General features: G+C 51.6%; 1 protein-coding gene across 1 annotated transcript in view; it reads left to right on the top strand.

Moving 5' to 3' along the window:
- LOC133353918 (zinc finger protein ZIC 1-like) overlaps nucleotides 1-14,494 on the top strand; it is a 27,326-nt gene extending 12,832 nt beyond the window's left edge. The window contains exon 2 of the mRNA XM_061570428.1: nucleotides 13,083-14,494. Within this exon, the coding sequence (XP_061426412.1) occupies nucleotides 13,083-13,606 (524 nt within the window). The 3' untranslated portion in view covers nucleotides 13,607-14,494. The remainder of the gene's footprint in view (nucleotides 1-13,082) is intronic.
- Nucleotides 14,495-15,000: the final 506 nt, after the last annotated feature.

Raw genomic sequence — 15,000 nt, forward strand, 5'->3', positions numbered from 1 at the left:
TAGTGTGTGTGCGTCGTGTGTGTGTAGTGTGTGTGTGTAGTGTTTAGTGTGTGTGGTGTGTGTGTAGTGTGTTTAGTGTGTGTGAAGCGTGTGTGTGCAGTGTGTGCAGTGTGTGGTGTGTGTGTAGTGTTTAGTGTGTGTGTAATGTGTGTGAAGCGTGTGTGTGTGTGTTGCTGATGTAGACGTGAACAGAGCAGCATGTAGACTGCTCGCGACAGATGCGATTCCAATCACGAGTCGTCCCATCGCCAACCCAACTCTCCCACAACCGCTGTTCATGACTCCACCTCCATCCGCGTTCCTCGTTCTGTCTCCTCTCTGTCTCTCTTATTTGCTGCTGCAGCTGCGGGGCCTCCCCTAGGTCGACTCAGCCTCAAGTACAATCGACAGCAACAAACGCAAACACATTCGTCAATAAACAACGCTGTTTATTGAGCGGTGGTTGTTGCCGTGTGCGCGCCTCGCTGCGAACCCGGCGACCCGTGTTCGATTCCCGCTCACGGCCAACACCGGTGACGATTATCTGAACGCGGTTCTGGGCCTCCCCTAGGTCGATTCGGCCTCAAATGAGTACCTGGTGCGGTGCGTAAAAATCGACCGCTAGGGTGACAAAGGCGGCCGGGCGTGATGCTGGCCACACACCCTTAATAGCACTTTCCCCGACAACCTGATGAAGGCTATACGGGGGAATAGTTGTATTTGTCTTTGTGTGGCCTTTACAAGGAGAAAAACAGAGATTTAATAGGCGACGTTTCGGGCAATGCCCCTTCTTGACAGCACGTGTCTTGTGTTCAAACACCGCACTGGATTCTTCCTTTCCGAAGCGCTCGTGTGCCACATTGCTACGCTTATTTGTGAGCACAACTTAAGCAGTGCTGTTTGTTACTGGTCGCTTTGCGTGTTAGGCCTTTGGGCCCGTGCTCAGTAAGGATTACCTATACGTCACAGACATATATATATATAACATTAATGTGTGTGCGTATTCATATTCACTGACACGTTTTAATTAAATACAGAATTACGCATTCTGCTACGGTTTTTTTTTTATTAAGTGCATAATTAGCGTAATGATGAACCACCGTTTTGGGACCGGTGGCTTAGCATTAACCCGGCGACGTGAGTTCGATTCCTGGCCACGGAAAACTGGGATCAGAGGCGAGTGATGTTGTGATTCTGTTCTGTCCTGACCTGGGGGTGGTGCAAGGGAGGCTTAATGCAGCAGTGAATTAACAATACGTTATACCTAGATCATCGTCATTATTATTATTGTGGCTGTTGCGTCACTAAATGATGATCAAATTGCACGCACACCCATGTGGATAGGATGAGCAGCGGACGCCTCGTGCTCCGCGATGAACTCTTATCAGAGGAATGAGACAATTTGCGACGTTAATCCCGTGCGCTGCCGTGATCGATAGAACGTCAACACAGAAAACAAATATAGTTGACGTGACTGGCAATGGACCTTTCTCGTAGCAGGGAGATCGAGGGGACAGAGAGACGCAGTGACAGTAAATAATTGGAGAGTGCAATATCAATTGCTTTGGCCTCGGTACCTTTCTACCACGAGGGTCCGTTGCCCGAAACGTCGCAAAGTCACGTTTTCTTCTCGGTGGCAGTGCTGTTGACGAATGGGTTGAGTGGTTTGTTGACTGAGTTTGTGGCAGCATTAGTCGACGAACTTTGTTTCACGGATCGGGTTGGTTGACTTCAGAGACGACTTACTGATAACAACAATGACGATAAGGGATGGGTCATTTACTTTGTAATTAACATTCTGCACCCACCACTCCCGACTGGGTGTTTTGTGTGCTGTATGATGCATCTGCGTTTGTCCAATACGCACCCGAATGATTTACTCTGGCCTTAAAAGAAGCAGTATATGATCGGCAACGTTTCAGGCAATGACCCTTATTCATGGCACAGTGAAGGACCTTGCCCATAGAAATGTTGTCCACCCCCCGCACCTATGATGAGCACGTTTGGCTACGTACTGTGCGAAAGAAGTTCAACATGCATATACATATATACCTTGCATGTAAAACATCTGGCAATTCAGCAGCATTTGTTCAGGCAAAGCCTGAATGCTGCTGATGAAAACACTGAGTGTCGAAACGGGTCCAGAGTTGTCTTTAAAATGACATCAATGCTGCTGCTGCTGAAAAACATACTCCCAGAAGATCGTATTTCTGATGGAATGCGTAAAAAAATTACTGATGTGGAAGAGAGAGAGAGAGAGTTTATTACAGTATTTGCTTAAGAATAATAGCAACATCAAAAACAATGATTTGTTGCCGATTCGATTGAATGTTTGTCATTCTCAAAACTGTTTTCGCGATGAACGCTTTAGCCAGGACTCACAGCTAACATCAGTGGCGGTCCTCGGATGGCCCACCAATCTCTCGCTAACCAGCGTGGTGAAGTATGGTCAAACAACCCCCCCCCCCCCCACGATCAACACGGCGAGGAAAGTCCTTCATCCAGCAGTGGAATGACAAAGGGTCTATGCATTGTAGACGCGTTGTTAGTATTTTTTAATTAAATACCTTCCTTTAGTGAAGGTCCTTCCACCAGCAGTGTCAGGAGCGAGCACTTCCAGGGCTGCGCCTCTACCCAAGCGAATGTACAATTAACATTGGCGGGCAGTCGCGAGGCAGCTGTTCTATGGATGTACATGCCCCCGTCATAGAGACGTGGAATTCAAACCACCGATTCAGCACCGATAAACGCAGCGTCGCACCGCGCAAGAGTGTGATTGTCATATCCACTGCTGGATGAAGGCTATCCCGAACCTTGTCGGTCATGGGGCAGAGGGGGGGGGGGGGATGTTTGACCATACTTCACCATGCTGGTTGGTGTGTGTGTGTGTTGAACAGGGTGGGGAGCGGAGTGGGGGGCAGGATTGGTACAGATCAGAATCTTGATTTAGACTGGAAGTGGAATCCGATGAGCTGTGAAGCTCTTTCACGCAGCTGTCAAGTTCGGGCGGGTCAGCAGGTCACAACAACAAACAGTGCAACACACACACACGATCGGAGTGCAACATAGAGAGAACGTCTTCTTGGTTCTTTCGGTAAAGTCACGTAGAAGGAAAATAATAAAATAATAAAAATAAAACATTATAATTCTCACGACGTTTCGGCCATAACGCAAGCAGCCGTCTTCAGGTGGAGAGACAGACCTGTTCTCCACCTGAAGACGGCTGCTTGCGTTGTGGCCGAAACGTCGTGAGAATTATTAATAATGTTTTATTTGTATTATTTTATTATTTTCCTTCTACGTGATGACTTTACCGAAAAAACCAAGAAGATGAATCCCTGCAGTCACGAAAGCTTTACATCGAAAAATAGAGAGAACGTTTAAGCAAGTGACTACATATAATTCACCAAAATTATTAGGCAGCACAAATAATAACAACTGATGTCACTAACCGCTGTAGATGTTAGCCCTTTCCTGGAAATCGAACTCATAGCGCAGTGCGCTAACCACTGGCCCACCGCTCCACCCTGGGTCGGAGAATGATGGTATTTGTGATTTGGGGACTGCGGGAATAATAATCGGACGGAAGAGCAATATTCGTTACCACCACCAACAACAACAACATCTCAATCAGGCCTTGTACACATATGTGTGTGTGTGAGTGTGCGTGGGGAACGGTGGTGCAGTGGTTAGCGCACTGCGCTTCGAATCCGGCGACCCGAGATCGAATCCCGCTCACCAACAATAACAGTGGCGGTTATTTTAATCGGGCATGGGCCTCGCCTAGGTCGACTCAGCCTCAAATGAGTACCTGGTGCGGTGTGTAAGCAACTCGGGAGACGAAGGCGGCCAGGCGTGGTGCTGGCCACTCACGCCCTCGCGTGACGTGCCGGTCTTCATTATGCGTTCGCTGACAGCACTTGCCCCAAAAAGTCTGTGAAGGCTATACGGGTCATCTTTGCCTTTTGTGTGCGTGTGTGCACGTGTCTGTATGGAGCGGCGGAGGGGGGCGGTGGGTGCAGTGGTGAGCGCACCGCTCTACGAACCCAGGGACCTAGATTCTATTGGCGGTCACGGCTAACGTCAGTGGCGGCTGATATCTGAACCTGTCCCGAGCCTCGCCTAACCGAGGTCGGCTCCCCTTTAAATCAATACCCGGTGCGGGGTGTAAGTATCAGCTATAGAAAGAGAGAGACAAAGGTGGGTTGGTAGCAGGACTCGTCGCCTGACCCCGCCGTGCACCGTGCTGGTCTTAATAGGCGCTCGCTAACAGCACTTATACCAACAGTGGGTTCAAGGCTATTTGGGGGATCTTTGTCTTTTGTTGTATGTATCTGTGTGTATCACGTGTGTCTGTATATATATGTGTGTATGTATGTGTGTGTGGGGAGCGGTAGTGTAGTGGTGAGCGTTACGCTGCGTTACGAACCTGGCGACCCGGGTTCGATTCCCGCTCACGGCCAATACCAGTGACGATTATCTGAACCGGTCCTGGGCCTCTTCCCTAGGTCGACTCAGCCTCAAATTACTACCTGGTGCGATGTGTAAACCTCGTCACTAGGAAGACAAAGGCGGCCGGGCGTGGTGTTGTCCACCCACCCCCTTGTGAGCCGTGCCGGCTTTAATAGGCGCGCGCAAACAGCACTTGCCCCGACAGTCTGTTGAGGCTATACGGGCGGTCTTTGTCTTGTGTGTCACGGGCAGCGAATAGTAACCCACCCATCCTGAGTTCGGTTCCCCGGGCCACGGCTAACATCAGTGGCCAGTTGCATTCGAACCTCTCGTCCCGGACCTACCCTAGGTCGACTCAGCCTTAAATGGGTACCTTGGTGCAGCGTGGGTGTAAACATTAGCACTGGTGTAGAGACAACAACAACAAAACAAAGGAGAGTCGAAACCAGTCGTGGAACCAAGCCACACGAAATGACCCCGCAGCCTTAACAGGTGCTCGCTAACAGCTCTACTCCTGCACCCCCCCACCCCACGTGCTAAGTGCGAGACGGTGTTGCACACGTTCGACGCGCGCGTCTTTTATATATTTTTTTAAAATCCGAGTGCCCATTGGCTACGAGCAGTTCGGCCGTGCCTTCGGCGCGCCCATCGGAGTCTCGACAGAGGGAGTCCTCGATCGCCTAAACAACCCCCCCGGATCATCCCGCGGCGCACTGCGGCTCGTGATGGATAATTAAGCAAATACATATTGGCGACATTAGGCTCTACGCGTTTTTGTAAGAAATTTGTAAAAATAATTTTTACGACGAAAAAAAAAAAATGTGAATAAAAATATAAACAAACTTGTTTTTTTATTTACCGGCTAAGGCCCATTGAGCTATATAGTTCGTTTTCACGAGCGATAGCTCAACGAAGTGGCTTATCGCGTGGAAACGTATAGCAGCCGAATACTCGAAACGCGTAATGTTGATTTCAAATGTGGAGGGAAAAACCGGAGGATCCTGATAAAAATCCACGCGACCACGTGCAGAGAGACACGCAAACTCCAAATATACAGCAGCAGGCGTCAGGGTCGCCATCGAACCCACGACCTCCTGTACACCAGGCGAGGTAGTTAACATCTCGCCAACGTGGGGCCCGATTTGGGTTATGAATGCTGCCGCGGTTGATTGAACGACTGGCAATTGGTTACGAGTTCAAATCCTGTTCGGGGTGTGGGGTGGTGGTGTCCACTCGGCTCCATCAACAAAATCGAGCATCACCTTGTGGGCAAGTCGACAGCAGTTGTCGAATGCATGACTCTATCCTCGCACTCGCCATAGGAACGTGGAATTTCCGCCCGGGCCTGTGGACGGGATGTTGAGCACCAATGCCTCGACGTTTATTTAGAGCGCGAAATCCCATTGACTTAAAAATAAATAAATGTAGCCCATCGGCGTGAAACAATAATATTTGTACAGTAATATCTGCGAAATATTGTTAAAGCCTCTGCTGGATAAAGGCCTCCACCACTCCTCGGTTTTATGAGGGGTGGCTTGACCATACTTCACCACCCTGGTGAGTGCGGGTTGGGGGAACGCGTTGGGGTGGGGTTAGGGGGGGGGTAGTAAGATGGATTATAAGCGATTGAGATATCATTCGCCGTAGCCGGAGTCAAACCTCAGCGTGTAGGTTCAGAGCGCAGTGCGTTAAGCACCGCGCAACTGCACCACGTAAACCCGACAAGACAAAGACAAAGTTCCCCCGGATAGCCTTAATGGACTGCTGGGGCAAGTGCTGTTAGCGAGCACCTATGAAGGCCGGCACGAGTTAGCGGACGGTCGTAAGTTCCGATTCTCATACACGCCGCTCCAGCTGGCGGGTCGAGGCTCGTGATCTCTTCAAATATTCGTCACCGTCGTTGGCCTTGAGCGGCTCATCGATCTCGAGGTCCGGTGGGCGACTCTCTCTCCGCTCGAGGGGGGCTGCTGCTACGCAGGACGGTGGCCGCGTCGCGAGCGCGTTCAGTGTGTCAAGCACGGGGGGAGGGGGGGGGGGTGGGGGTAAGCGCACGCCGTCAAAATTACAGGAGAACAAACAAGACAAACAAACGCGATCAACACACTCGTCAATAACACCGTGGCCTCGACAAGGAGACGTACGAATAGGCGACAACTCAGGCAACGGTCCTTTTTTTTCAAAGCACGTAAAAAGCAGGGGAACATTTCCCAAAAACGTTGCCTTGTATATACGTGTCGTTTCCTCTTCAGGTGTTATTGACCAACGTGCTGGGTTGTTGTTGTTGTTGTTGTCTTGGTAATTGTGCTTTGTGCGCCACTCACTTGCTGACTGCCAAACGAGACGCAGCAGCGACAGCAGCGGCGGGAATCACCAGAAAACTGGGAGCAAGGGGCGATCGAGGCGAGGCATCGTGGCGATTACACACAGACAGTGGCGCCACGGTGGCTAGGAAATGTTAACTACCTCGCCTGGTACACAGGAGGTCGTGGCTTCGATCCCGACCCTGACTCCTGCTGCTGTATATTTGGAGCGTGCGTGTCTCTCTCTCTCTCATCATCATGGTTGCTAGATGTTAACTACCTCGCCTGGTTTACAGGAGGTCGTCGGTTCGATCCCGACCCTGACGCCTGCTGCTGTATATTTGGTGTTTGCGTGTCTCTCTCTCATCATCATCACGGTGGCTAGGAGATGTTAACTACCTCGCCTGGTGTACAGGAGGTCGTGGGTTCGATCCCGACCTTGACCCCTGCTGCTGTATATTTAGAGTTTGCGTGTTCTCTCTCATCATCATCGTTATTATCATCACGGTGGCTAGGAGATATTAACTACCTCGCCTGATGTACAGGAGGTCGTGGGTTCGATCTCGACCCTGACCCCTGCTGCTGTATATTTGGAGTTTGCGTCTCTCTCTCTCATCATCACGGTGGCTAGGCGATGCTAACTACCTCGCCTGGTGTACAGGAGGTCGTGGGTTCGATCCCGACCCTGACCCCTGCTGCTGTATATTTGGAGTTTGCGTGTCTCTCTCTCTTTTATCATCATCATCATCACGGTTGCTAGGAGATGTTAACTCCCTCGCCTTGTATACAGGAGGTCGTGGGTTCGATCCCGACACTGACGCCTGCTGTATATTTGGAGTTTGCGTGTCTCTCTCTCTCTCTCATCATCATGGTTGCTAGATGTTAACTACCTCGCCTGGTACGCAGGAGCTCGTGGGTTCGATCCCGACTCTGACGCCTGCTGCTGTATATTTGGAGTTTGTGCGTGTCTCTCTCTCTCCCCGTGATCGCGTGGATTTTTTTCCGGGTCCTCCGGTTTTTTGCCCTCCACATTTAGAATCGACGTCACGCGTTTAGAGTATTTGTCTGCTGTACATTTGCACGTGATCATGATCAGCCACTTCGTTGAGCTGTCATTTGTGGTGGCCAGGTCACTTCTGAATAAGAGCTGTATTGCTCAGTGGATCTTACCTGGCACACGACAAAAATACAGTTTATAGTTTCAATAGTTTATCTCGCATGAGCATCACTCTGCAACATTAACAACAACAACCACGTCAACAACAACAACTATCAACAACTCGTGAATTGATGTCACATCCAGGTGGTGTCACGTGTAACCGAGTCACGTGTGACGTCCCCTCGAAGTCCAACGTTGTTCAAGTCCCACTAATATCTTAATTAACGATTTAAATTAATTCGGCTGTTTTTTGTGTTTTTTTTGGCAGGGTAACTGCAGGATTTTAACATTTTTATTTTTAAAACGCCAGTTGCGAGAGAGGCACCCGTCTTGAGCAACAGCTTTCTTGCAATTGTAACGAAAGTCCCGTTGTATAAGCAGAACTCGATCCTGTCTAATTACCGTATATGTAGAATAAAATAATTACACGCATTCGTCAATAACACTGTGACCTTCTTGAAAGAAAAGCATCGTATCTGAGGCGACGTTCAGGGCGATGGTCATACTTCCTAGCGCATCAATGAATGGCCTTTTCCCGAAACGTCGCCTATTTTTATTTATTTTTATTTAAAGGCCACAGTGTGATTGACGAATAGGTTGAGCGTTATTAATTGTGCTTGTACACCGCAGGAAACGCGAAGTCACAAAACAACAAAGGCACGATAGCGTGACTTTGTAATTTTACAATTCACACACCGTGTCGATTTAAACAAAAAAACACATCTATGGCTGAGTCGACGTAAGAGTGGCCCAGGCCAGGTTCCTGATGATGGTGCGTTTAGCCAGGAAAAAAAACAACGCACCATCTTACCGCCAACCATAATAGCTGCTCGCTAACCACCCCTGTCCCTCAATCACACCAGGGCTGACGGGTTTTTTTTTGGTGGCATGTGCCTGAGCAATTGTGTTACGCGTGTTTACGATTGTGTGTATGTCTGTGCACGATTCGGTGTGGTCGCGTCTGATTGTGTGGCTGCGTATGCTTATGTGTGTGTTCGTATACGCTTGAGTACGTGTGTGGCTACGTGTGTGTGTGTCTGATAGTGTGATTGCGTGTACGGTTATGCGTGTGGTTATGTCTACGTGCTGTACGTGTCTAACAGTGTGATTGTGCATTCGGCTGTGTGCGTGTGATGTTGTGTGGCTTGTCTCGTTGTGCGTCTCTGTGTGTGGTTGTGTGTGTCTGTATGTGCATGCGTGTGCTTTTGAGATTGTGTATATGTGTGTGTGTGTTACAGCGTGTAATATTATATCACACGCATGCACATAGAGACCACGAGTTCGATTCCCACTCACGGCCAACACCAGTGATGACTATCTGAACCAGTGGTGGGCCTCCCCTAGGTCGACTCAGCCGCAATTGAGTACCTAGCGCGGTGTGCAGTAAACATCACCACTGGGGAAGACAAAAGCAGTCGGGCATGGTGCTGGTCACTCACCCTCTCGTGTGCCGTGCCGGCCTTCATAGGTGCTCGCTAACAGCACTTGTCCCTACAGTCTGTTAAGGCTATACGGGGTATCTTTGTCTATGTGGTGTGTGTGTGGTGTATGTGCTACTCGCAGCACTTTCCCCAAAAGTCCGTGAAGGCTATACGGGGTATCTTTGTCTTTGACGTGACTCCGCGTGATTGCACGTGTGATTGTGGTAAATGGGTGTGTGTGTGCCGCTGATTGTGTGTGTGTGTATGTGTGTCTGTGTGGGGGTGTAGCGGTTAGCGCTACGCTGCGCTACGAACCTGGCGGCGACCCGGGTTCGTTTCCCGCTCACGGCCAACACCGGTGGTGACGATTAACAGAACCGGTCCTGGGCCTCCCCTAGGTCGACTCAGCCTCAAATGACTACCTGGTGCGATGCGTAAACATCGCCACTGGGGAGACAAAGGCGGCCGGGAGTGGTGTTGGCCACCCACCCCCTCGTGTGCCGTGCCGGCCTTTATAGGTGCTCGCTAACAGCACTTGCCCCTACAGCCTGTCACAGGCTATACAGGGGATCTTTGTCTTTGTGCTACAGTGTTTATTTGACGGCGTATGCATCTGCGTAAAGGTCAACCCGTTGCTATACGAACCCAACGCTTTCTAATCAAACATTCGTTACACATTTTTTTTTGGTTACCAGTTGCCACGAAGCGCTTAATTTATTTAAGTGCGTCATAATTACGATACGTGGGTGTGTGTGCGTGTGTGGTTGGTTGGGGGTGACGTTTCAGAGCGGTGCAGTGGATCAGCTTGAATCCCGGCGAGTCGAGTTCGATCCCTGCTCACAGCTAACATCAGTGGCGAATAACTATTGTTGCCGTGTATAAATATCAGTACAGGGGAGACAAAGGCGGCCGGGTGTGATTCTGGTTCACGCTAACCAGTCTTGCGCCTATTCTGACATTAGGCATAGATGCTCATTAACAGCCCTTGCCCGAATAGCCTTATGAAGGCTACACGGGAGATTTTGCCTTTGAATAGGTGTGTGTGTCAACGTTAGATTGTATGTATGTATCTGTGCAGGTGCGTGTGTGTGTGATTGTGTACGTGGCTGTGTATGTGTATTTGCGTGCGTGTGATTGTGGTGGCCTTTTGTATCTGTGTATAGTTGTGTAGATGTGTGTGTGTGTGATTGTGTACGTGGCTGTGTGATTATATGTGTCTTTGTGGGTGTGTGCGTGTGGGCGATTGTTCGATTCTGTGGGTTCGTGTCTGTTTTTGTGTGATTGTGGGTACATAATTGGGCGATTTCATGTGTGAATGTGTGATTGTGTGACTGTGTTTGCAATGGGTCTGTGTGTGTGATACCGTGGGTGTGTGTGACTGGAACCGGCTCCAGTCTATCAGCAGAGGTCTCACTCCGAATCAGTCGAGCGGCAATATCTTTTCATCGGTTGCGTAACGCTGTGTGGAAGCTACCTGGTCTGTCGCTCCGCACGAAGCTTCAGGTCTTCTCGGCCACGGTCATTCCCTCCCTTCTCTACGCTTGCGAGACGTGGACCCCCCTGGTGGAGCATCTTCGCCGGTTGGAAACATTTAGGCTGGCCTGCCTACGATCCATCCTGGGTTTAACCAGGCTGGATTGTGTGAGGAGCTCACAAATCCTTGAAAGATCTGGGCAAAGTCCCATCAGTGAGCTCCTCCGGCAGGCAAGGCTGCGTTGGCTGGGTCATGTAGCCCGCATGCCCAGCCACCGCATGCCTAAACAGCTTTTGTTCGGCCGGATCGAGGGGGCTAGACGGGCGCGGCACGGGCTGGAGAAGAGATGGAGTGATGTGGTACAGGAGGACGTGGAGCTGAGTGGACTTGCCGATGACTGGTACCAGCGGTGTCAAGATCGGCCTCAGTGGAGGAGGCTCGTGAAGGACGCTACTGGGCAGTTGGAGGCAGTCGCCCTCCAACAACAACGGAGGGCGGAGGAGCGACGCTCACAACAACGAGCGGAGCGCCGGGTGGCTAAAGCACAGCAAGTTGGCACAGTAGGGGGCACAGGTGGTGCATCAGCCAGTCATCTCGGTCATCTCGGTCAGTCGACCAGTGGCACCTGGGTCTGCCCCGTGACCTCCTGCCAGCGGGCTTTCGACACTTCACGTGGCCTCAAGGTGCACTTGGCCTGGCACAAGCATCGTGGTGACGTCACCGCCACTTAGTGGCGAATGGCGGTTGTTGTTGTTGTTGTTGTGTGTGACTGTGGGTGTGGGTGACTGTGTTTGCAATGGGTCTGTGTGTGTGTGATACTGTGTGTGTGTGAAACTGTGGGTGACTGTGTTTGTAATGGGTCTGTGTGTGTGTGAGACTGTGTGTGTGTGAGACTGTGTGTGACTGTGTTTGTAAATTGTATGTGTGTGTGTGAGACTGTGTGTGTGTGAGATTGTGGGTGTCTGTGTGTGTGACACTGTGTGTGAGTCTGTGTCTGTGTGAGACTGTGTGTGAAACTGTGTGTGTCTGTGTGTGTGTTTTCAGAGGTGTTTGCCAACAGCACTTGCCCCAGCAGTCTATCAGAGGCTATACGGGGGATCGTTGTCTATAATTGTATGATCTCCTATATCGGTATGTAATTGTCCATGTAGGTGTGTGGATGCTTTGTGTGTATCTCAACCTGTGCATGCATGTCCACCGTTACAACTCCAGCGAGTCACATGTTTATTTTAATTGGAGTTGTAATGCAATACTACATATACTATGAGTGTCTATCTTTTATAATTGTCTATATTCTACTGTATGCTATGCTCCCCCCCCTTTAAAGTTCTATACAGTAATGCGTTAGCTTCCTTAAAAAGGAAAAACAATATAAATATGCGAACGGTGACATTTCGGGCAAAGAGCATTCTTCAAAGCACGCGTCATCTGTATTTGCGTGCTAAGAAGGGCAATGGTTATAAGCTTTTCCTTTCAAGGCCACGCGTTGATGTCGATGCTGTTATTGACGAGCGCGTTGAGTGCTGTTGTTGTTGACTGTGCCTGTGCACCGCTGCCAAAGCAGCACCACCACCACCACCATGATTTCGTGAAAGTGCGACATCGATTTGCTTGGTCCACGCTTCGTTGAGATGAAGCAAGGAGAGGAGTGACGTCACAATCGTCGCAGACTGACGATTTATGGGTTGGCCCAGTGACGTCACAATCGATGGTGCACAGGCGGTGCAACTGCACAGGTGGGGCCACGTGGCCCCCCACGCTTTCAACACCTAAGCCTCACCTCCCTCCCTCACCTCCCTCACCTCCCTCACATCCCTCCCTCACCTCCCTCCCTTACCCCCCTCCCTCACCTCCCTCACCCCCTCCCTCACCTCCCTCCATTACCTCCCTCCATTACCTCCCTAACCTCCCTCCCTCACCTCCCACACCTCCCTCCCTCACCTCCCTCCATTACCTCCCTCACCTCCCTCACCTCCCTCGCCTCCCTCCCTCACCTCCCTCACCTCTCTCCCTCACCCCCCTCCCTCACCCCCTCCCTGACCTCCCTCACCCCCCTCCCTCACCTCCCTCACCTCCCTCCCCTCCCTCCCTCACCTCCCCTCCCTCACCCCCTCACCTCCCACCCTCTCCTCCCTCCCTCCCTCACCTCCCACCCTCTCCTCCCTTCCTCACCTCCCACCCTCTCCTCCCTCCCTCTCCTCCCTCCCTCACCTCCCTCCCCTCCCTCCCTCCCTCACCTCCCTCACCTCCCCGTGCACCCCACCCCACCCTGCCCCCCCGCCCCCCCACCGACGCAGGCGAGAAGCCGTTCAAGTGCGAGGTGGAGGGCTGCGACCGCCGCTTCGCCAACAGCAGCGACCGCAAGAAGCACATGCACGTGCACACGTCGGACAAGCCCTACCTGTGCCGCGTGCGCGGCTGCGGCAAGTCGTACACGCACCCCAGCTCGCTGCGCAAGCACATGAAGGTGCACTGCCGCCCCTCGGGACACTGCAGCGACACGGAGCCATCGAGTCCTCCCAAGGGCTCGTCTGGTGGCGGTGGCGGTGGCGATAGTGGTGGTGGTGGTGGTCGTAACCACCACCACCAGCAGCAAGACCATCAGCAGCAGCAGCAGCACTCGCTGCTCGGGCGAGTGCTGCACGCGCACAAGCAGCAGGAGCTGAGTCTGCAGCGCCAGCTGCACTCGCTTGCGCAGCCGCAGCCGCAGCACGCTGCTCGTGCCGCTAACATGAATGAGTGGTACGTGTGCCAGAGCGCCGGCGGCGGGGTCGGGTCGCCGTCTCCACGGCAGCCTTCGTCTTCACCGGACCTTCAGTGAAGGCCATCCACTCACCCCACCCACGTACTACCAACACAGCCGCTCCCCAACCCCCCCCACACACACCCACACTCACTCACTCACACACACACCCGCACACACCCACACCCACCCACACACACACACACCTACCCACACACACACACAAACATCCACACACACACACTCACACACACACCTACCCACACACCCACACACACCCACACACACACCCACACACACACACACCCACACACACACACTCCCACACACACACCCACCCCTGCCCCCCACCTCTCCCACACTCACCACGACTGCTCCACTGAACTGAAGCTCCGCACGAATCATTAAAACAGAAACCCCGACCGCTTCAGTGTCGCGGCAACGATCATCTGTGGTGGTGGTGGCGGTGGTGGTGGCGGTGGTGGTGCTGTGATGGTTGGTTTGGTGGGGTTCGGGTGATATTTATTTTGCTGGTTCATTGCTTTGTTTCGTTTCGGGGGCGAAGTACATTGACAATTGAAGACTGTCTCGTGACGAAGCGGGGCTGGTTGGTTGATTAGACGGTCCGCTTTTGGGTTGTTTGGTTGACAAATCGGATGGCCGTAATGGCAGGCAGGCTGGTTGATGTATTGTCAGCCGCTAGACTGCCTCACTGGGTTGTTTTTACTGGTTGGGATGGTGAACAGACTGCAGGCTGGATGGCTGGTGAGCTTATAGTTTCGTTGGTTGGCTGTGTGCGTATGTCTGACTGTTGGGTCGCTTGGCTGACTGATTGACTCGCAGGCCGGCTGGCTGACTGACTGTCGGCTTGGCACCGCTGTGTGGACGTGTGGCTGCTGGATTGATGAGCTGGTGAGTCGGCGAGTTTGTTTGGTTGGTGGAGGGCGTAAGAGGAGGTGGAGAGACACAGAGAGAGAGAACGATGAGCAGGAGGAACGTGCGGGACCAGTACGCATCATCATCACCACCACTATCATCATCACCGCCATTATCACCACTATCACCACCATCATCACCACCAATATCATCATCACCATCATCATCACCATCATCATCACCACCATCATCATCACCACCACTATCATCATCACCGCCATTATCACCACCATCATCACCATCATCACCACCACTATCATCATCATCATCACAATCATCATCACCACCATCATCACCACCACTATCATCATCACCGCCATTATCACCACCATCATCACCATCATCACCACCACTATCATCATCACCATCATCGTAATCATCATCACCACCATCATCACCACCACTATCATCATCACCGCCATTATCACCACCATCATCACCATCATCACCACCACTATCATCATCACCACCATTATCATCACAATCATCATCACCACCTCTATCATCATCACCACCACTATCATCATCACCACCAC

The sequence above is a fragment of the Lethenteron reissneri genome, chromosome 45 (genome assembly GCF_015708825.2).
Source record: "Lethenteron reissneri isolate LAM-NWPU_2019-01 chromosome 45, ASM1570882v1, whole genome shotgun sequence".
NCBI lineage: Eukaryota > Metazoa > Chordata > Hyperoartia > Petromyzontiformes > Petromyzontidae > Lethenteron > Lethenteron reissneri.